Source organism: Nelumbo lutea, chromosome 5 (genome assembly GCF_056320005.1).
Source record: "Nelumbo lutea isolate HS-2025 chromosome 5, American lotus-T2T, whole genome shotgun sequence".
In the NCBI taxonomy this organism is placed as follows: Eukaryota; Viridiplantae; Streptophyta; class Magnoliopsida; order Proteales; family Nelumbonaceae; genus Nelumbo; species Nelumbo lutea.
Window position 1 is genome coordinate 310,318 of NC_142688.1, and position 22,338 is coordinate 332,655.

Consider the following 22,338-nt stretch of genomic DNA (forward strand, 5'->3'; position numbering starts at 1 on the left):
TGCCTACTAAAATGGAGCTATTCCAACTCCGTTCGAGAGACAACACAAAGGATAGTTACAATTGGAAATTAAAACTCCCACATCAACATTAAACAATTCATTCTCAGATAGGTCCTTACCGTACTGAAGTTAATGGGACTAGGGAGCGTCTATGAGAATCCTTCCGACGCTCAAAGCCAGGGGAAGAAGGAGACTGAAGATATTTCTGCCGGTAAACAGAGCTTTGACCTTTCTTCCAACGGTGAACGAATGGTGTCTCCGACGGCCGGTGAACACAGAGGGCCTCTGAGAATCCTTCCAATAGTCGAAACTTGGGGAAGAAGGGATCGAAGAGATGTCTTCACTTTCTTCTTCATTTTTGTGTTCAAGGGTATAAATCGAGATTCCTTTCAACGACCGGTGAACGGAGGTGAACACAGGGGGGCCTATGAGAATCCTTCCAACGTTAAAACACTCGGGAAGGAGGAGAGCGAAGAGGGAATTTCTGAGAATCTTCAAACGTTTGCAAACACAGGTAAAAGTGAGGTTCCAACTTTGAAAACTGAGGAGGAAGGTGAGCAAATGAAGGGTGCCTCCGATGGCCGGTGAACGAGGAACACAAGGGGCTCTGAGAATCCTTCCACCAACGTTCAAAAACTCAGGAACAAGAAGAGCGAAGAAATTTCTTCTTCTTCTTCTTTTTTGCATTAAGGGTTATAATGGGAAAACTCACAAAATTTTTCGCTGATGTATGAGGCAGGTGGAGTTGCTCGTAAATACTGATTTGTTAAGTGGACTCCACGAGATTTCGAATGCCGTACCAGGCTATTCGAGATTTCGTTTTCTGAGGTGGACCTGCCCGTAAAAACCCCAAAATTTTATTGGCAGTCGCCACGTTCGCCGCTGATGCGAACTCCGTGAGTTAGGCCTTAGGCGTGAGAACTGTACAATAGCGACTAGCAAGAGCCGAGAGCCGAGAGGCCAGCCAGTAGCAAATCCGAACTCGGGTTCGGTTCTTGCTAGAAAATGAAATCGAGAGGCACAACTTGCGAAAGTATAACCTCTTATCGCTGTATCACGGCTTACGGATTCGCCCCTCTTTACGGCAGCTAGCGACTTCGACATGGGACGGAAGATGGAATGGGCGGGGCGATCGAGCCACCTAGGAGGGATTCCTCGGAAGCTCGTCTTCATTGCAGTGGGGGCATTCGCCAAGGTGGTTGACACCCTCCTCAACTCTACCTCCGTTCACAACGCCGAAACCCTTATTCGTCTAGTCCACTCCCGACCTCCTGGTGTTCCCCTCATCACCGTCAGCAATCACATGTCAACGTCAGGCGCCCTCTCTCCCTCAATCTTTTATCGATTATTAATAATCAATAGTTTTGTATTCTGATAACCAAGGTGTTTAACTTTTTGGACTGCATCTGTTGTGTTGTTTATAATTAGCTAGAAATAACTAATGGATATTGTCTTTGTATCTAGTTGTGTATTTAGACATGGACACTGGTTCAAACGCAATGATTTCATTTTTCCATAGCTTCACAAGTCGGGTTTATTTACTTGGCCCTTCAAAGTCAGTGGTGGAGTTAAATTCGTAGTCACGGGATCGATTTTGGGAGTCACGCTATTATCTTTAGAATTTTATGGGATATGACTACATTACTTTACATTGTCTTCCTATAAGAAATCCTGGACTCCAATTGTGACTAATTAGAAATAGTAGCATGAATAATATAATGCTCTGCTCACCTATCAAAAAAACTATAATGTTCTGCTTAGTGAAAATAAATCTAGAATGTACTAACATTAAAACAAAATAGGCGTGCGCCTAGAAAAGAATATGAAAAGCTTACTAATTTTATTATATCAGCACACTAAGAAGCTTCAAGTGATCTGTACGGGAGTGAAATTAGTTATTGGAGTCAATTGCTTGAGTCAGAGGAGTTGGTCATGACTCGTGGTGGTCTTCCACATTTGGAATCATCACTATGATTTGGCTTCTGCTTCTTGGGAGCAGAGCCGACTCAAGGGAGTCAATGAATCAATTGGGGAGTTAGCAAGTAATGCATTTTGCTACATTTTATTAAGAGTACTTAGAAAAACTAAGATAAACGTGTGTTTTGGATCCAAATCCATCTCTATTCAGTTGGAGAGTGTCACAGGTGCTATTTTACTAATGCTTTAGATATATTATTATCTCTTAATTGGTCAGCGAAGGTTCAGTTGACATTTGACAATATTGTGATTGTTCTTGAAACCCCACTAGAATGTAATGTCCCTCTTGTCTGGAAAGCATGGTTTGTATTTCCTCCTGTCTAACTCCAGGTAATTCTGTTTCCTTGCAGTTTTCTTTGTTTTCCTACCTCTCAGGTTGCTGATGTTGCTAGTCTTTCTGAACCATCTGAAGGATCTTTTACAGAATACCACAGGAACTGATAGGTTGCCAATAACCTTTTCCCTAGGAGAAGGGGAGCTTTTGTTATGGGATGAAAATCCTAGGTGGTTGTCATTGTGAGCTGGATCGTTTAGATGCCCCAATGGGGTCTCTTGTTAATAAAGTGATGGATGGAGTGGAACTAGATTGCTGATCTTCTGTTGGTGTGAGAACAGACAGACATCCTGCTTATCCCCATGGGTTCCTTAATGTTGCAGGTATCTGATAGTCCCCAATGTTTGGCTTCAATATCTAACTGGTTAGGTTCTGCTAGTCCCTGTGTGATCCCACTCCCTGCCCACCCCATTAGTGAGATGACTGCTAGTAATGAGTATCCTGGTGCCCTTGCGCAACCAATTCCTATTCCTAACCTTTTTCCTGCATTACACTATGGACCATGTCTTGGCCCTATTCTTGAATGTGCCATTGGGTTGTGGTTGGAAAAGGAGAATAAGACATTCTCCAGATATGGGTTCTTCTAGTAAAGTAAGAAAAAAAAGGAGAAATTTCTGAAGTGGAGGAGTGGATTGTGTATGACAGAGAGGAGGGTTCAATGAGGGAGAGAATGTGGGGGCTCTAGGTTGTAGTTATTCGAGGATGTTGGTGTTCTAATTTGTGGCCTATGAGTTTTTTTTTTGATGAATAACATAATTTTTTATCAAGAGAAAATATAGGTGTACATCATGAGTCTTTCTGTGCATATCTGTACAGCCTAAGAGGGTACAGCCCTTGCTAACCCTCCCCTGTACATTTTAAATTTTACAATTGAGCCCAAAATAATTGTCTCCTATGGCCTATGAGAATTGTTAATTGGAAATTTGGAATGTGGGAGGGTCAGAAGGTTGGATTGGGGAGCGCTTGCAAGAGAAGAGCTATCAAGGCTTCCCTACAATGTTTGCAACCTATTGTTGAACTATACAGATGGATCTGTTGGCCTGTCACATGGAGACAAAGGCGGGTCCATTTTACCCCAAACACAGTAAGTTTGAGACTCTTCCAGGTAAATGGCTATGGAGATTTCCTCGTGAGGAAATAGACTTCAGCATAGGGTCATTGAAAGCATTTGTGGTGTAATAGACAATGGTTGGGATGCAAAATTAGCTTCTGATGCAGCTTCAAACTCGCCTGGAAAGTAATCATTGAGGTATTGCCTATTTTTCTTAATTTCATTCATTTTGGTGTTGGGTGTGGAAATAAGGTCTTATTTTGGAAAGATCTTTGGCTTGGGACCAGCCCTTAATTGCAATTTCCTGACCTTTACTTGTTAATCTTAAGGCTGAACCTGAAGCGAGGGCTAGAGTGTCATTACAATTCGGGATAAATTGGGGGCTTGAGAGATAATGAATGTGATTCCCTCCTCATGCTTTCAAACTTGGAGATGGTTTACTTGGATCAAAATGGTTTTGATAATGGGTAGAATTTGGCATCCAGCCCATGATGGCTTGTTTTCTTGTGCCTCCTTTTTTAATCTACTGACCCTTTGTGAGAGAAATCTGGTGGGGGTAAAATACCTTGTGAGAGAAATCTGGTGCAAATGAATACTTCATAAAGTACATGCTCTTTGTTGGGAGATGTTCCTAGGGAAGGTAAACACTTGTGATGTGCTACTGAAAAGAAGGCCAAATAGTTGCCTTTCTCCTTGTGTTTGTCCTTTGTAAGGCTTGTGGTGAAACCCTCCCTCACTTACTAATCTTTTGTTCCTTTGTATCTTATATTTGGAATTACTTTTTTTCTCTCTTTGGTTGCAAATGTGTCTCCCCACAAGATGTAGTGAGTTTTGTTAAGCTCCAATTTCCTAAGGCAACAAAAGAAAAGGGGAAAGTGTATATGGAAGGCAGTAAGAGCAACCTTGGTTTGGTCTATATGGGAAGAAAGAAATCAAAGGATATTCAATAAAAAAAGTAAGTCAAAAGAGGAAGTGATTGAAGCCATAAAAATTAGATCTGCACACTGGGTTAAAACTTTGGAACTATTCAGGGATGTTTCTACAGATGACATATTAAGAAATTGGAGAGAAGTGGCTCAATCAGAAACATATAAAGAAAGTGCAATAATGGAATGGAAACCACCAAGAGTACATAAGTTAAAACTAAACTTCGATGGCAGCTCATTTGGTAATTCAAGAAGAGCATGAATAGGGGGGTTTTTTGGAATCATCAAGGAGTAGTAGTGGCGTTGTTCTCAGGACCAATTGGATTTTGGCTCGATTCAACTTGAAACTTTGGCTTTTCTGCAGGGCTTGAAACTTGCCAAGAAGTTAGGAGCAAGAGAACTGGAAATTGAAGGGGATTCACTACTGGTCATAACTTGGGAAAAGCAAAGTGAATTGGTGCCTTGGAAATTCAGATTTATTTTTAGACAAATTGACCTACTTGCAAGGAAATTTAATTCTAGTTTTGGTTGGGTGAAAAGGGAAGCAAACGGGTTGGCCAATGTGCTAGCAAAGTAGGGGGTTGATATACCCATTTTATTTTGGGCAATGATGTAATCTATTGTAACTTGGGTCACATATATGATGGGTTGCCCTTGTACTATAACTAATAAATAGTATTAATAATTTAATAAATAAATTTTCTTTGCTGATAAAAACAATGTCATGTAGAAGTGTCCTCAAGAGGAAACAAATTAAGGAAAGGGTAAAGTAACCAATACCGAGAGGAAACAATGGGTGACGAAGGATTCAGGGTGGTTGGGGTCTGGAGACAAGTAGTAGAGGTTGAAGCAAAAAAATTCCTTTTTGAAGAATGGAGGAATGTTGGCCACTGGTTGTTGAAGGAAGGGAGGGAAAGAGAGATATAGTGATCCTAGAAGAAGATGTAGTTCTTTGGTTGAAGGGTTTTTTTGAGAGAGTAGTATTCTCTCTCAAACAGGTTGGATGAAAGAGCCAATTGACGGTAGCTAGGAAGAACGGATGCTGGTTGGGGGGTGTTTGCAGACAAACTACAAGACTTCTTGCTTCTTATTGAGAAAAGAAAAGATGAAAGGAAGATAAAGGATATAGAAGAGGCATATGAAAAATATTGGTTCGGAATCTAAATCGGATACAAATAAAGAAGAAGTTATCTTAATTGCTGTTAAAATGAGACAACTCGAGATAACTATTATTAACTAGGATCACTAGAACTCTGGGAGGGTTCCTAGAAAGCTTTGACACATATGATCTACATGCGGTGAACATTAGAGTATTTGGTGTAAAACTAGAGGATGTTTCAAAATCATTGGCTATCCTCGTTGAGGGACTGTGGGGGAAGATTTGGTTGCTAACAGAAGTTGAAGCTTCCCTTTGGAATGTTTGTCGCAAGGAGGAAGACGATGCTAAGTTGGCTAATGCAAGCTTACATGGAGGAAGTAGGGAGGATGTTGGTTGGACCTTCAATCTCTGAATTGGTTGAGAGGGGGGCTTTGTTTGATGTGATCAAGGGTGGGACCCACCTCCATCTGAACAAGGGAAGCAAAAAGCTCTAACTGACCCAATTTAGCTTAACTTGGGTTGGTTGGGGTTGAACCAAACCACTTCATGTGACAACTTAAGTAGTCATGTGAGTTGGGTTTCAAATGGCTTGTTGGGAGGCAATTATGTTGGTCTATTTTCTTCTTCAAAATCACTTCAACAGTTTGAAGGTCGAAAGGGCCCGAGTAAATAGAACACCTCAAAACAAAATTTTCAATGGATCTCTTAATTAATCCCAAAGAAGGGGATTGAGGTAGGTTGACAGAGGATCACTCAAACCCAAGATACACCAGGGTTCGAAGGGAGGAGAATGAGGAGGAAGATGGTGGCTGGTTACACTGTGATTCATTAGAGGATGAAGTTGAAACATTCTTGGAGTTTGAAAACGAGAGCCTGGGTGAGGATACAGAGGAAAAAGAGGTGTTGGAAGATACAATTAACACAACCATTCTCTTTGCTAAGGAACTTGCAGATTTTACAACTATTCTAAGGCCTTCTGTAGAAGTTGGGGTTTGAACAAAATTGAGTGCATGTTGGATACTAGGGGGAAAGATCAAACACTAGATAGAGGAATATCAAGCCTAGATCTGAACAATGGGTAGGATGTCCATAAGGGTTTAGTGGATGACCACCAGAAGTCTCACAAGGATACTACAGACACGGATGAACTACAGAAAAGCGGGAGTAAATGCGAGTGTGATCTAAATACAGGAAGTTCCTTGCAAAAGACCTTCCTGGTGATGAACTGTGAAACCCAACCTTCATAGCTGTGTAAAAATGTTGTTATTTGTCATCCGGTTAATGGGTCTCCCTTGGATCCATGCCCAGGTATGTTTGTGGATTCGGTTTTGGGTACTGACCTTTGCTCTTTTCCTGATGTTTGTATCCCAGATTCCTTAACAGTCTTCAAGTCGCTTGCCTACATGTTGGAAGCCAAAGGAGGAGCTTTTGAAATGGAGGTTCAAGAGGGGAGAGAGTCTGGAATTTAATAGTGGAAGAGCTCTACGAGTTGAGAAGAGCAGAATTGGACAAGGAGAAGAAAACTGAAAGCAAGGAAAACCAGCACCCGGTGTTTAGGGGTAGGGTAGAATCTGAGAGGAGGGAGGGCGGTAAAGAGAGAGAAAAAGAGAATTTTGAAACAGATGGAGGAGGAGTAGATTCACTTGCTGACTTTATAGGAAATTAGGATGTAAAATAAAGGACCACAATGAACTAAAAGTGCATTTAAAGATTAAAAAAGAGGAAGGGAAGCTTAGAAAAAGGAAGTTAAGTGAAGCTGAGAGGTTGAGCTTGGATGTGGAAGGGGGGACAAAGAGTTTAGTGAAAGGGAGGGAAGGGGTAGGAAAGTGGGTAGTTAGGAGGAGTAGAGGGTAGGGGGCAGGTTAACTTGGAAAAATGAAGATTGTGAGAGGCTTTGGAAATGTAAGGGAGAGGGCTCTAATAAGGGATGTCCTAAGGAAAGAAGACCTGGATATCTTTTCTAATTCAGGAATCTAAGCTTACAACTTTTGACAATAGGTGGGCTAGAAGTGTGTGGAGAGCAAGTGGTCTTAGATGGGCAATGAGCCCTTCCTAGGCTACTCTAGGGATGGTAACATTGTGGAAGGATGAGGTTGCGGAGGGAATTGAAGAATTGGTTGGAAGATTTTTAGTCTTTGTCAAAGTTAAACAAATGGCTAATGGGTATGAGTGGGTTTTGACTAATGCTTATGGCCCTAATGGTTATAGAGAAAGAAATGAATTGTGGGAAGAGTTGGGTGATATTAGATTTATTTGGGAAGGACCATGGTGTTTAGGAGGGGATTTCAATGTAATTTGCTTCAGCGAAGTGTCTAATAATGTGAGGCAAAGAACTACCAATATGATGAGATTTAATGAGTTCATAGTTTTTTTGAGCTTAAAGAATTGAATATTTTACATAATAGCTTCACTTGGTCCAATCTCTAGGCTGCACCAATTTGTTCAAAATTAGATAGATTCCTTTTCATGACATATTGGAAGCATTGGGGAAATTTGGTGTTAAGGGCTTTTCCTAGAGTAACCTTAGATCATTGGCCAACATCTATAAATAAGCATGAGCAGTGATTTAAAAGGCACGCCTCTAGGCACACAGGCGAGGCACATTTCAGGGTATGCGCCTCGCCTAGGTCCTAGGCACAGCCCTTTTAAAAGCACCTAGGCGTGTGCCTGATGCGCCTTGCGCCTCAGCTTAGGCATGCGCCTTTTGAAAATTTGGTGCTTTTTTGCTTTTTTTTTTTGAACATAACGGTTGGGTTGGGGGCTCCACCCTCAGACCAACATGCTACGCCCCTCGAGGCAAGCCCAAACATTCACTCGCTCACTGAAGCTCTGAGAACCCCCCAATTTGGTAATGTTGTTCATTCATTCATCCTAATAAAATGCAGTCTTAAAAAGCAATAAAAACTATAAAATCATTATTTTTTTGTGTGAAAACTAAGAATTTAAGACCTAACATGGACTTGTTTGGGCTTGCCTCGAGGGGCGTGGCACAAAGGCGGCTCGTAGAATCAGGATTGTAATATTTTTTACATTACATTAGCTATGTGAAGTACTGCAATTGAGTGAAAAAAGAGATTAGAGGTTTTACATGCTTGAAAATGTTTTATATATTTGATTTTATTTTTAAATTCTCATTTGAATATGCTTTACATCTTATGTTTATGTATTTTAATTTTAGGTAATAGGTTTTTTAAAACATTATTTTAAAATTTAATTTTATGTTTTTTAATAATATTATGTTTAATATTTTTTGAATTTTCTGATTTTTTTTTTTATTTTTTAGCATTTTTTTTGTATTTTTGCGCCTTGCTTCAAAAAGGCACACGCCTCACCTTGCGCATTAGGTGCAAATTGACCCCTGTGCCTTGTGCTTTTAAAACACAGAATGTGAGATTGGAAACAGAGGATCATTACCTTTTAGATTTAAGAATGTGGTTACATCATCTAGGGTTTAGGGAGAAAGTAAAGGAGTGTAACCTAAGGGCTAATTGGGAGGGAATGAAATTCCATTGGAAGTTAAAAGAGTTGAAAATTAAAATCAAGGAATGGAATATTCAGCATTTGGGGAGAATAGAAGAAAGAAAAGATGAGGTGATCAGTCAGATTAAGGTGTTGGATGCAAAGGAAGAAGAAAGATCCGAAAGGGATAAGGAGATAAGGTGAGAGTTGAGGAAGAAATTGGAGGGTATTCTTAATTGTCACACATGTTCTATGGGGTACTCACTCCCCGGTTGTATCACATTTTGTATATTATTGTCTATTTAATGAAAATTTCTGTCACCTATAAAAAAAAAGAAATTAGTTGGAGGAAAAAGTCTAGACACAATAAGGAAGGAGACAATAATACAAAATCCTTTCATGCTTTAGCAAATGGTAGGAGAAAGAAAAATCTCATTTCTAAGCTTGTGATTGGTGGTACTTTGGTAACTCAACAGGATGAGATTGTAGGGGCTTTTGTGGATCACTTCAAATATATTTTTAGGTGACTCCCGAATGATAGATTACGACTTGATGGCTTGGATTGGCTTAAGCTCCCTGAAGATCTGAAGGTTTGGCTAGAAAGGAATTTTGATTTGTAAGGGATAAGGGAAGCAATTTTCTTTATGGATAGATCTATATCTCATGGTTCGAATGGTTTCATAATGGCTTTTTACCAGGACTATTGGGAGATACTTAAGGATGATATCTAAAAGGTGTTCATTGAATTTTTTGAAAGAGAGGTGATTAATTTGGGTTTGAACTCTACTTTCATTGCTTTAATCCCAAAAAAGGTTGGAGCTTGTCACCTTAGGGAATTTAGACCTATCAGTTTTGTAAATAGCCTTTATAAAACCATGAGATAAAAATTCCCTGGTCTCCTCAACCATCCTTTTGGCCAACCACCAAGTGTTGTACAATTTTAACTTCCATAGAGCCTTAAGAGATTCTGAAAATTCAGACATTTCCCGTCTCCTCTCCACAATCTCAGAAGTCTTCCTTTCTTCCTCATCTCAAGACAAGCTAATTTGGTCCCTCACCCCTTCAGGCCAGTTATCGTCTAGCTCCTACTTTCAAAAGTTAATAGAGGAACCAAAATCTAGTTTTTGGGGGGATCCTCTTGTACTGTTATCTCATCTTTAATAAAATTACCTTTTTTTCCCCAAAAGAAAAAAGTTGATAGAGGATGCACTTCCCAGCCTTCCCAGACAAAAGGATTTGGTTCTCCTTTGTTCCCCCAAAGTTGCTTTCTTTGTTTGGGAGGCAGCCTGTAGCAAGCTGAACACTTGTGACATTTTACAGAAGAAGTTTTTGGAAAGGAGATATATCTCCTCCAATGTTTGCTTCATGTGCTTTGAGAATGGAGAGTCTATTGGCCACTTATTAATTAACTGCAGCTTTGCCAGAAATCTTTGGCAATTTTTTCTAGATGCATCTCTTGGTGGAAGCTACAGTTGAACTCCTCCAAGTTCAGTCACTGATTTTGTTGACCAGTGGGTCAAACCAAAGATGGATAAAGAGGAAAGCTCTTTTGGAATGCAGTAATTCATGCTGTTATGTGGGGAATCTGGGAACAAAGGAACAGAGGAATTTTTTAGGATAGCTTCTCCTCCTTGGATAGTATTCGTGAGAAGATCTTGTCCAAAATCTTTTCTTGGATGCTGGTCCACCAGCTCTTTGATCGGGTGAGCAGAGAGGAGTTACAAAGAAATTGGCTGCAGATCTTGTATACTTCCCCTTTCTCTCCAACTATACCAACTCTTCCTCCCCCAAGTTTGAGAGGAAGAGGAGAGGACTTGCTCATAAAAACGACTATTGAAGAAGCGAAAGAGGAGGGGGAGGAAGGGGGAGGAGAGGAAGGGGGTATGGTTGATGAAGAGTAAAAGTGGGCAGGGTGAGAGTGGTGGAGGTGGTGGCAGATAATTAAACTAATTATGTGAACTGTGAGAGGGTAGAAGGAGGGAGAAAGTAATTTTTTTTTGAGAAACTACAATCCTGATTTGGTACTATTACAAGAGAGTAAGCCGGAAACTTTCAACATGTTCTTGAGGGACGAGATTTGGTGTTACGGGAATGGAGAATAGGCGAAAATGAATGTGGAGGGTCTCTTGGGAGGATTAGTGGTGTTATGGGATTCCAGAAGTATCAGGAAATTGAGGGTAAAAAGAGGGAGATATTCCATTTCAATATGTTTTCAGATGGTGGAAGGAGGATGACAATGGGGACTAACAAATGTTTATGGTCCAAATGTAGAAGGGGCAAGGGTGGAAATGTGGGAGGAATTGGAAGAAGCTAGAGGGGAGTGGGAAGGTCTGTCGTGCCTGGGGGGAGACTTAAGTATAGTCAGAAGAGTAGGGGAGATGAAAGGGGGGGAGGGGGATGAAAGTGAAAGTGCAGGAATGACGTTTGGGGATTTTGTTAGGAGAAATGGCCTAATTGACCTACCTATTAATGGGTGCAGATATACTTGGAAGAATGGACAATCCCCTCCCATATTAAGAAGGCTGGGCAGATTTCTGTATACTGGAGATTGGGTGGTTCACATAGGTGAAGTGATCCAAGAAGCCTTTCTGTATACTATATCAGATCATAAGCCAGTATTGCTGAGGAAGTTGGTAGTGATTTCAGGCCCAAAACTGTTTAAATTTGAGAATATGTGGATGGATAATCCAGATTCCATGGATTGGGTGAAAGAAAAATGGGAGGGTTTCCTAGTTGAGGGATCAACAGGTTTAAAACTGATCAGAAAGTTGCAGCTTCTGAAGGAGGAGTTAAAGAGATGGAATTTGTCAGTTTTTGGAAATTTGAGGGAGAGAAAAAAAGAGATGTTAGAGAAAATTGCTACTTTAGACAGGATGGAAGAGGGGGGGGATCTATCTAGAGAAGAAAGAGCAGAGAGAGAGAGAAATTGGAGATGGAGTTGAACCATCTGATTCCTAGTGAGGAGGAATTCTGGAGACAAAAGTCCAGATTGACTTGGTTAAAAGCAGGTGACAAAAATACATCATTTTTTCATGCATATGCTAGTGCAAAGAGGAGAAGAAATTTAATCTAAAAAATTCAGGTAGAGGAGGTTGTGGAGGAGTGGTCCGGAATTCAGGAGAAGGTAGTGGATTTCTATAAGAAGCTGTACACTTCAAGAGTATGGAACTGGATGTGGTTAGGGGAGCTGGTTCCTAGGAAGCTGAGTGAAACTTCAGCTCCCTGGATTGAAAGTAATTTCAGTCTGGAGGAAATCAGTGAAGCCTTAAAAGACATAAATGGGGACAAAGCCCCGGGGCCAGATGGCTTCAACCTTACTTTCATAAAGTCTTGCTGGAGCACTTTGGAAAGACTGAAAGAGACTTTAAACTGATGTTGCGGGAATTTCATAAAGAGGGAATTTTGGAGAAATCAGCAAATGATACTTTGATATCTTTAATTCCAAAAAAGGAAGAAGCAGTGGATTTGAAGGATTTTAGACCAATAAATCTAATTAGCAGCCCATATAAGCTGTTGGCTAAAGTTCTATCAAAAAGATTGAGAAAATTCCTACATGAGGTGGTAGGGGAGTCACAAATGGCATTCGTGAAAGGAAGACAGGGCCTAGATGGAGTTTTAGTGGCAAGTGAATGCATTGATACGGGATTAAGGAGCAAGAGACCAGGTTTAGTTTGTAAGATTGACATTGAGAAAGCGTGTGATCATGTCGGATGGATTTTTTGGAGGAAGTTCAAAGGTTAATGGGGTTTGGAGAAAGATGGAGATCTTGGATGTTTGCATGCATGTCCACGGTCTCATTCTGAATCCTTCTAAATGGCAGTCTCGGAGTTTTTTCAAGCCTCAAGAGGATTGAGGCAGGGAGATCCAATATCCCCTACGCCTTTTGTTTTAGTTATGGAGATTCTGAATCTACTGTTATGGAGTAGTGGGCAGAGGGGTTTAATCGAGGGTTTTAAGGCAGGAAGGGATGGCCCTTCCATATCTCATCTGCAGTATGCAGATGACACTTTGATTTTCCTGGATGCTTCAGTGGAACAAGTGTTACATTTAAGGGCAAATTTGGAAAACTTTGAGCTGTTATCAGGTCTGAAGGTTAATCTCACAAAAAGTGTGGTGAATGGAGTGGGAGCAGTTGAGGAGGAAATTCTGCTTGACTGTGCTAATGCTTTTGAGTGCAGAATTGGAAAGCTTCCATTCACATATTTGGGCATGCCAATAGGTGTTGCTTCAATTTCCAGTGCCTTATGAAGACCAATAGTGGAGAGAGTAGAAAGGAGGTTGGATGGGTGGAAGTCAAAGTATGTCTCATTGGGAGGGAGGATAACATTAATTAAAAGTGTCCTCTCTAGTCTTTCAACTTATTACTTGTCATTGCTGAAAATTCCATCTCAGTTGGCCGATAGAATAGAGAAAATACAAAGGGATTTCCTTTGGGAGGGATTGGGAGGGGGGGGGGAGGAAAAATTCCATTTGGTGAGGTGGGATAAGGTATGCAGACCAAACAAAGAAGGATAGGGATTAGAAGACTGAGAGTGTTCAGCAGGGCCTTGTTGGGGAAATGGTTATGGAGGTTTGGGTTAGGGAGAGAGGAGTCGTCCTTGTGGAAGAGGGTGGTGTTGGGGAAATATGGGGTGGTAAGGTTGGGTTGGGAACCTAGAGAGGGTGAGTGTTTGGAAGGGGATTATGAGTTTTAATGGGGAATTCAGAAGCCTGATAAGCTTCTCAGTAGGAGATGGTTCAAGAATCAGGTTTTGGGAGGATGATTGGAGTGGGGTAGGCAAGCGGATGGAGTTGTGCCCAAGATTGTATAAGCTGGCCGAGGCTGAAACTACTATTAGTAGCTGCTATGAAAGAAGAGATCAGTTGATATGGAGTTCAAAATTCAGGTGGCCTTTGCTGGATAGAGAGGTGGAGTGCATAAATTTGTTAGGAAAATTAAATGAGGTGAAGGTTTCTCTTCAGAGTAGGGATGGGCTCTGGACCTCTGGTGGAAGGAGTGCTCAAATGGCAAATTTCCAGTGAAGTCATGTCTAGCACTTTGCAGAAACAGTTTGAATCCTCCAGTCAGAGGGAGTATGGGGAAATCTGGTTCCTCCAAGGGTAGAAGCATTTACTTGGCTTCTGGCGATGGACAGTATTCTAACAGTGGATCATCTAAAATCAAGAGGCTTCAGCATAGATAACAGGTGCTGTCTTTGCGAGGAACAAGAAGAGAATGTCAGACATCTGTTTATCAAATGCAAGTATGCCGATTTCCTATGAAGACTGTTCACCAAAATGTTTGGGGTACCTGACTTTCTGCCAAATTCTGCTTCAGAAATCTTTTCTGCTTGGCCGAAGTTAGGAGGTTCCAAGAAGTCTAAGGTGTTTTTGAGCTGCATACCCTTTGCAATATGTTGGAACTTGTGGAAGGAGAGGAATAGAAGAATTTTTGAAGGCAAATTCTATAACATGGATAGGATTGTGGCTACTGTAAGCAAGTCGATTGCCGATTGAGTTATGGTTCATCCTGAGTTCAGATATATTGATAGAAGGGATCTGGGGAGGGAAATTTATGGCAAGTGCTGGAAATTCAGATTTGTAATCTGGAAAATGTGTATTGAGTTTGGATCCTACGTTCTTGGTTGTAATGGGTGATTACTCATCACCTTCTTGTATTTTCTTTTATTTTAATGAAATTTTCGTTTTTTACCTATAAAAAAAGTAGGGACTGTGATTACCTTTGCAGTTTGATGGCAGTTTTAGAAGGTCGCTGCTTCCTCCATCAGCAGCTTGAATAGGGGGTACTGCTAGAAACTCTACTAGAGACATCTTGTGGGCCTTTAGTGGCCCGGTTCAAGCTGCAGATGCCTTTGAAGCAGAAGTCCGCTCCCTTTGAAGGCTTAAGGTTTGCTAAGAGGCTCCATTTCGGTTCATTAGCAGTAGGAAACTCAAGAATTACCATTAAGTGGGCAAAATAATCAGATGAGGGACCGTGTAGTCTAGCTCACCTCATTGCTGAAATTCATGAGCTTTCTTCTCTGTTGGACTGCACCTTTAGATGGATTCCCCAGGAGATCAATTGAACAGCAGATGTTTTAGCTAAGCAAGGTTTGGGAAGGGATTTTTTGTATAGTGCTAACTCTTTGCCATCTTAGTTTGATACAAGCTCTTCTTTTTGTGCTTTTTTGGCCTGTTTGTACATCTCTTGTGTACATCCCTCCCCTCTTTTTTGAATATAAGTTATCTTTCTCTTCAAAAAAATTAGAGAGGCGCTTTCCACAATCATCTTCCCTAATCAAGGTGCCTTTGTAAAGAGTAGACAAATTGTAGACCAAATCTTAATTGCTAATGAGAGTGGAAGATTTGAAAAGAAATGGGAAGAAAGGGTTTGGTTTGCAAACTGGATCTTGAAAAGGCGTATGGTTTGGTGGATTGGTCTCTCTTGATGGAAGTGTTAAGAGTCTTTTGGTTTCAGGCAGAGGTGGTGTAAATGGGTGAAGGGGTGTATTGACACATGCCACTACTCTATCTTGGTGAATGGTGGGGTGGTGGACCACTTTTCGGCTACTAGAGGTATTAGGCAAGGGGACCTCCTTTCTTCCTTGATTGCTGAGGTTTTGGGGGGAGGCTAATAGAAAGGACAAACTCTAGGAGTCTGGTAAGAGGACGAAGAGTAGGAAGGGATAGGGTTCTAGTGAAGGTTCAAAGTATCGGAAACGCAAGGTGTATCAGAAAGACAATTTTAAGAGACGTATCGGATACGTTTTTGATACGCATGGATACATCCAATTCTTTTCATTCTTTGGCTAATGGGAAGAACTGAAAAAAAAAATCCTTTTTAGGCTTGTGATAGATGGGTTGGAAACTACTTTGCCTTCTGGCATGTCTAATGCTATTGTCGAGCATTTCAAAGTGATCAATGGAGTTTCACTGCCCCCTGGACCACATGTGAAGGTCTAGATTGGCGTTGCCTTTTAACAAACATCGCATATTTATTGACTTACTAGAAAGGCCTTTTGAATAACAGAAGAAAAGATTCTGAAGGCTATTTTGCTAGATATTAACCAAGCTCCTGGTCTAAACGGATTGACATTGAGATTCTATCAAGAGTGTTGGGAGATTATTAAAAGGGATTTTTGTTAGGTGATGTTAGGATTCCATGAAGGAGGGATCATTAGCATTGATGCCAATGCCTTTATATCTTTTATTCCTAAGAGGCCATATGCTTCTCACCCTCGGAATTTTAGGTCCACCAGTCTAGTGAGGAATGTTTTCAAGCTCATATTGAAATTTCTCTCTACAGAAGCCAAATTTTACCAGTTTATAATGATGTCATCAGTGGTGAAGGCCCTTGAATTCTATCATTATTTCTTCTAGTGCTATGCTCACCATAACCAAGTCAACTGCTTCAATTGATTTCTCCTTGCTGCAAATTGCATTGCTTTGTTCCCAGACAAACCATTGACTAGCAGCTCTTGTGCATCTCTACACTTTTTTCCCTCTTAGTATTTTTTTCCCAGGGGGTGGGGAGGGAAGATTGAAAACTGAATAATTGTTCCATCTCTAATGGCTTCACCTATCCTGCACTAAGCAAGGAAAAGTATTGGTTCCAAATACCTGAGACAAAGTCACAGGAGACTTGCAAATGGAGAATCAACAGAAAATGGTCTTGAACTGGATGCACCTATAGAATGAAAGGGTCCATAAAGATATTCTCCTTTGGAGGGATTCCCTACACAAGTCCTTCGGACATGCATCGTTTGCTATTAGAAATGTGAAATTCTTTGTGTGAAGCAATGGAGATTTTATTAATGGCATTTCAACATGTGTTTATATTAGTTAGTTGCGTGTTGTGAGTCCTCAAAATTAATGCTTAACTAAGAACTATTGTAATATCCAATATCTTGACCATTGAGCATCTACTTGCATTTGGATGCATCCCTGTGGCAACCATTTTCTAGACCTCTTCTTAATCATAATGGGTGTAACAGATTGGATGATCCTCTTATGTGGGGGTTCAAGGGATTCCCGTCGGCAGATGCAAAACTGGCACGATGGGTACTGGCAGCTGAAGACATATGCTTCAAAAATGTGGTTATTACGTATTTCTTCCGTCTTGGTATTGATTCTCTTGCTCTGTTGTACAATTTTTATTTGTTGATTTCATACCTTACAAATCATTCCCCCTTCCTTGGAGCCTAGCAAGTCTTAGGTGCTGTTTGTTACATCTGACTCTGATCTCTGAAATGAAAAAGAAGTTTTTGTACTCTGAATGGCAGAATATACATTTCTACTTTTCTGTACCTCTGAATTGGATTGAAGTATCTGAATGTTTGAATGTTGTCAACTCTGGAAATGGTCTATTTTGCATATGTACCTCTCTGATTGTATATCAATTATGTTTGTTTGATAAAGTCTAAATTCTGTAATATCTGAAATGTCTTTGCCTGCCTACTCGCATACAATAAATACTATTTACAGATTTTTTTAGATCTAAGGTCCATATAAAACCTATAAATTAACATTTATTTTTTGATCTGCAAGAAAAATCTTATTAAATACATTAATTGGTGAAAACAGGTCAATAGTTAATACATCAGATTGGGCTCCAGCCACCCAGAAAGACTGTAGACATTAACCAAACCCAAACCCCAAACAAAGTTACACTGATACAATAGTGTCCAAAACAACTTTTGTCTATAGACCCCCTGTTTTGCTTAAGTATCAGCCATCCCATTTGCACTCTTTTTTTGATCAATCATTTGCAGTCCTTCTTACCCAATTAAAAGTAATGATCAACTCCTTTGACAGGCTCTCTATTTACCTGAAAGCATGCCTATAAATCCATGGCACAAGATGCTTACTACTGGCCCAAGAAACAACCCGTTTTGACTCTCCTTGTACTTCCAACTGTTGGAAGTTTGATTTCTTAGCAAGTCTTAAGCCTTGCAACAATGCCATCAATTCAGCCTTTAGTGAGTCTCCCAACCCTAAAGGTCCCAAAAACTTTTTTTTTTTGAAGAGTAAAAATAAAATTTCATTAAAAAGAAAAAGAAATACAACAGAAAGGTGATAAGACAGCACCCAAAGAAAATGCACAACCAAAGGATCCAGCAACCAGACTTCAATGTCCCCATAATAAAACCCAAAAACCACACAACTTACAAACATAAAGATTCACCCAACCAGTTCCGAGCAAAGGCCAAGGAAAAGACCCAAAAAAGAACCCCCATGAATCAAGAGTTATGTAAATTTAAGTTTCTTGACACTTTAGACTTCAGAGAAGGTAAAGTGCCTCTCCTTTGTGAAATTCACAAGCATCAATGCTCAATAAGAAAAAGTCAGAAGAGTCAATTAGACCTGAGTATTCAACCACCACCTTCTGGGTGTTGGTAGGGAGAACATCTGTCAATGTTCATCTTAAACTGATTCAATTCGGGAGGGCTTCAAGACACCTCTGAAGTATTATATATAGGAGATAATCACATTATACAGTGCTAGTTCTGTAATACAGTGGCCATGTTGATTCTTTTTAACTCATTGCCTATGAGTTTTTTATTAGATAAGGGTGCTTTAGTTATGTTAATTATGCTTCTCATTGATGAGATCTCTGTTTTAATGGTATTCATATTCTGCCTTGTTAAGTGCGACAATTAATTTGCATGAATTAAAATTTCCTGGACATTTTGCCCATCTTACCTAATGGACCTTAACAGATATAAGTTCTGAATATTTGCATTGATCTGGAACTTTTGTTCATTATGTTTCAGTAAATTGATGTTCATTATGTTGTCTTATATGAGAAATGAATCTCTGAGGTGGTAGTAAACTGCACAGGAAAATGCATACCCATAAGGAGGGGTGCAGGAATTTATCAGGAACACATGAATGAAGCTCTTGATCGCTTGAGTGATGGCGCCTGGGTACATTCTTATCCTGTGATTTTTACACCTTTCAATATGGAATATTGTTTTCTTGCAAGGGAATCAAAGGTAGCTGTCTGCCAGATTCTTTCAATGTGGTACTTGTGGGCCTTTGATTTGACCTACTTTATGAATCTCATGTGCAAATAAATGTCAAGATAGCAAACCTACTGGGTGAGTTTTATCAAATGGTTGCAATCTATGGTGGATCCATGCTGCCTCTTCATTGCCACTTGTATCAGATTGTGGGTGGTCAAATATCATTTGTTAGTAGATGAACTCTCTCTCCAAGATCTCTAGACCTTTATCCATGCATATCTTTCACCAGCTCAAGTAATCATATATTAGATGCTTAATGAGTCCCATCATGGAATTGTCTATGCAAATACCTCTACGCATTTGATAGACTATTATTAAGCAATGCATGATTGGATAGGTTCCACTATTGATTATTCTAGAACTTTGGTTTTATGATAGTGAAGTCCTCAAGCTTTTTGTTGTCTCCAAGGAGCAGTTGCATACATTTCCAGAAGGAAAAGTGTCACAAGAAGATAAGCCTATCAGGCGGTTAAAATGGGGAACTGCCAGCCTTATTGAACGTGCACCAGTAACACCAATAGTTTTGCCAATTGTGCATCATGGTTTTGAAAAGGTATCGGTGTTCATAATCTGCTCAGTTCTCTTTTAGATGCTGGTTCATTATATTGGCAATCACTCTTGGGAGTCCAATAGGACCAGTACTTCGTTTTCTGCCTCTGATGAACCCCAACAAATTCTGATTTCCATGATTGGTTAGTAGATCAAATCTTAGGCATCCTTCAGATTACTGTTTCAAGATAGTGAGCTTGGTGCATTTGCAGCAGGAAAGGGATTGGCAATTCAACTACTTTTTGTTCTCTCTGGATTGTGTATTATTTCTAATTCTAGAAAGAGTGTCCATCTTGAAGGTTGACTTCATTTACATATAAAGAAAAAAAAGACTTCATTCACATTTTAAGTTTGTGATTAGGTAAAAAATGGATAACAAAAATGGAGATTAAAATCTTTGTATTCAGCCTATTACGGTTCTGTTTTGGCTTGATAATATAAATTGGTGTCTGGTTTTTTATATACACCTGCAGCTTGGGGTGGAGGTATATAGGGAATTTTATGGTATAATAATTAATATCTTTGTATTTAGTCTATCACAGATTGATAACTGGACCGCATTGGCATTTATAGTAATTCCTCTCATTGTTCATCACCATCATCATCATCCATGCCATATCCCAACTAAATTTCTCTCGTTGTTATTTATAATAATTGTCATAATTACTATTTATAGTAAAAAACGACTTGGTATTTTTAGTAATTCTGGTTTATTATATACAGTAGAACTAGAAGGGTGCCAAAGTTTTGTAAGGAGGTTTCTACCTCTTCTGAAGTTTAAATACAAGTAGGACTTAAGAGTCCAAGTAGGGAATGCTAATTTGGCTCTATAAAAGAATGACAACAGGTCTTGCAGAGAGCAGAACTCAATTTTTTCTATTTCTACCATAGTCAACAGCCATAGAAGTTATTCTTGCTTCCTCTTCTATTTTATCCTCTTATTTGCTTCTTAGACTGTGCCTCAAGCCTATTGTTGTATGCTAGAAATTTTCTGCTTCACATTTTGTACAAGTTTCGCTACCTTTTCTTTTAAACCAAACACAGAGTTAGTTACTTGGGCCCCATTTGGCATCAATTCTGGAAAATTCTCATTCCTAGAATTTTCCAGAAAAGATGAATTTTGGATTTTTCATATTCCGAAAAACATTGTAGGCATTTGGCACTTCCTATTTTCTCCTCTATTTTTCTGCAACTCAACCAAGCTAAAATAGTCTGATCATTCCACCATCCCTCTCTCTCTCTTCTTCTTCTTCTTCCTTTCTCTGGCCTCTTCATTTTTTTTTCTTTCTTTGCTTTGTTGTTTGTGATTAAAACAAAGGATAGACGGGGATAAAAAAACATCTATGAGAAACAATGTTGCCAATGATTGACAATTGCTAACCCGGTTCTCACCATCACAATAGTCCAATGGGGATAAACTCTAAACATGTATTTCTTACCAGCAATGGCTGTTAGACTGGTTTTCATCACTCACAGGTAGGGGTGTATTTGAGATGAGCCGAGCCGAATATCTGGCCATTCGAGCTCAGCTTGCCAGAATACTATGAGGCTTGAGCTTGAATTTGGATTGACTCAAGCTCGCAAGTTCAAGCTTGACTAGGAACTAAATTTCTTACAAAAGTAAAAAAGTATACATATTTTGTTATTTTACAGATAAAAACTTAAGGATTATATATTGTTTTTATGTGTTATATATTATTTTATATGTATGTATGTCCACCCCTAGTCACAGGCATTGAACTCAACTGTAACATAATTTAGTGACACAAAGGGTTTGGGCCTTTGGGGTCTTTCAAGAGCAAAACAATGTTGGGCAAACTGGTATGAAACCAGTTACGGAATGAAAAACTAGCAATGTGATCAGACATAAGGGTTTTGGGTGTTTTCATCTTTTTGTGAAATTACCAATTTCACCCTGCTTTCACGTGTGCCATAAGTATATGTGTTTATTTTACTTAAAAGAATGTAGCGAGAATCGTTGCGTCGTGAGAGTTGAATTCTCAAAAGTTGGATTTTTTTTACTTCTAAAAAATGGGCCTTTGGGTGTGTTTTCTATTCTGAGTAGAATCAGATTTTTAAAAATTGCACAACCAAATGTCTTCTAGTGAGAATGACCAGAACTGATTCTTTGGAGTGATGCCAAACGGGACCTTAGCAACCAAATGGAGCCTTGAGTTCTTCACATGGTTAGTTTTTTTTCAAGATCTGACTAAGGTGGCATTTGATAGCACTTTCAGAACTTGCTTTTCGGAGGTAAGGGGTGTTTGTGATCATGTTTACTTCTAACGTCTAATAAGAGAAAAGACATCTGAAATGGTAAGACCTGATCTCGGGTCTTAGTAGAATCAAACACATTTTAGTGGTGATGAAATGATGTTAATGCCCTCATTACTACCATCTATTATTAAATATTTTTTATGAATTAAATAATAAATAGTATTATTTTTATTTAAATAAGCGATAATATTTATTGTGCAGTGATTACCTAGATCAGCTACAGTCTAGCTGATTATTTTGCTAAACAAGGGGGTCAATAGAGGGAATTGTTTTTGGGCACACATGTAACTGTAAGAATATGGCTCTGGTATTGTCCTAGGAGTTTGGGGTAGCCAAGGCCACTCATATTGTAAATTTTCTTCCTAAATTTATAAAAGAATTTTTCTGTTTCTGATAAAGAATAAGTGATAGTATTTATTTAATAATAATAATTATAATATTTTTATTATTTATAATATTATCAAACAGTCTATTTCCAGTGGTAAAATATTTCACTTCACAGTTTCAGATGTTGGAGAATTGCTCCAACTCAAACAATCTTATCCTTTCAAAGCCCTTAAAAAGTAGAAAATCATTTACTTTTTTTTTCAGATTTTCAGACCTGAATAAGACTTTTCAGACATCAGACTTCAGGTTTATGAAACGCCACCTTAATCAATATT

At 39.4% G+C, this 22,338-nt stretch overlaps 1 protein-coding gene across 3 annotated transcripts; it reads left to right on the forward strand.

Moving 5' to 3' along the window:
* Nucleotides 1-106: 106 nt before the first annotated feature.
* On the forward strand, nucleotides 107-19,740 carry LOC148849674 (Phospholipid/glycerol acyltransferase family protein). Of its 3 annotated transcripts, none has more exons than XM_088946086.1 (4): nucleotides 107-1,311; nucleotides 16,820-16,947; nucleotides 18,666-18,751; nucleotides 19,229-19,740. In XM_088946086.1, the coding sequence occupies exons 1-4, from the start codon at nucleotides 1,103-1,105 to the stop codon at nucleotides 19,229-19,231; spliced, it is 426 nt and encodes a 141-aa protein (XP_088802212.1). In that variant the 5' UTR covers nucleotides 107-1,102; the 3' UTR covers nucleotides 19,232-19,740. The 3 variants fall into 3 exon arrangements, with proteins under 3 accessions (XP_088802212.1, XP_088802211.1, XP_088802210.1); XM_088946085.1 differs by having other exon boundaries at nucleotides 19,234-19,740; XM_088946084.1 differs by having other exon boundaries at nucleotides 19,266-19,740.
* Nucleotides 19,741-22,338: the final 2,598 nt, after the last annotated feature.

Coding starts and splice junctions, on each gene's coding strand:
- LOC148849674 (XM_088946084.1), top strand. CDS start 1,103: ATGGGACGGAAGATGGAATGGGCGGGGCGATCGAGCCACCTAGGAGGG. Junction 16,948..18,665: donor TACGTATTTCTTCCGTCTTG/GTATTGATTCTC, acceptor TAAACTGCACAG/GAAAATGCATACCCATAAGG. Junction 18,752..19,265: donor GCTTGAGTGATGGCGCCTGG/GTACATTCTTAT, acceptor TCCAAGGAGCAG/TTGCATACATTTCCAGAAGG.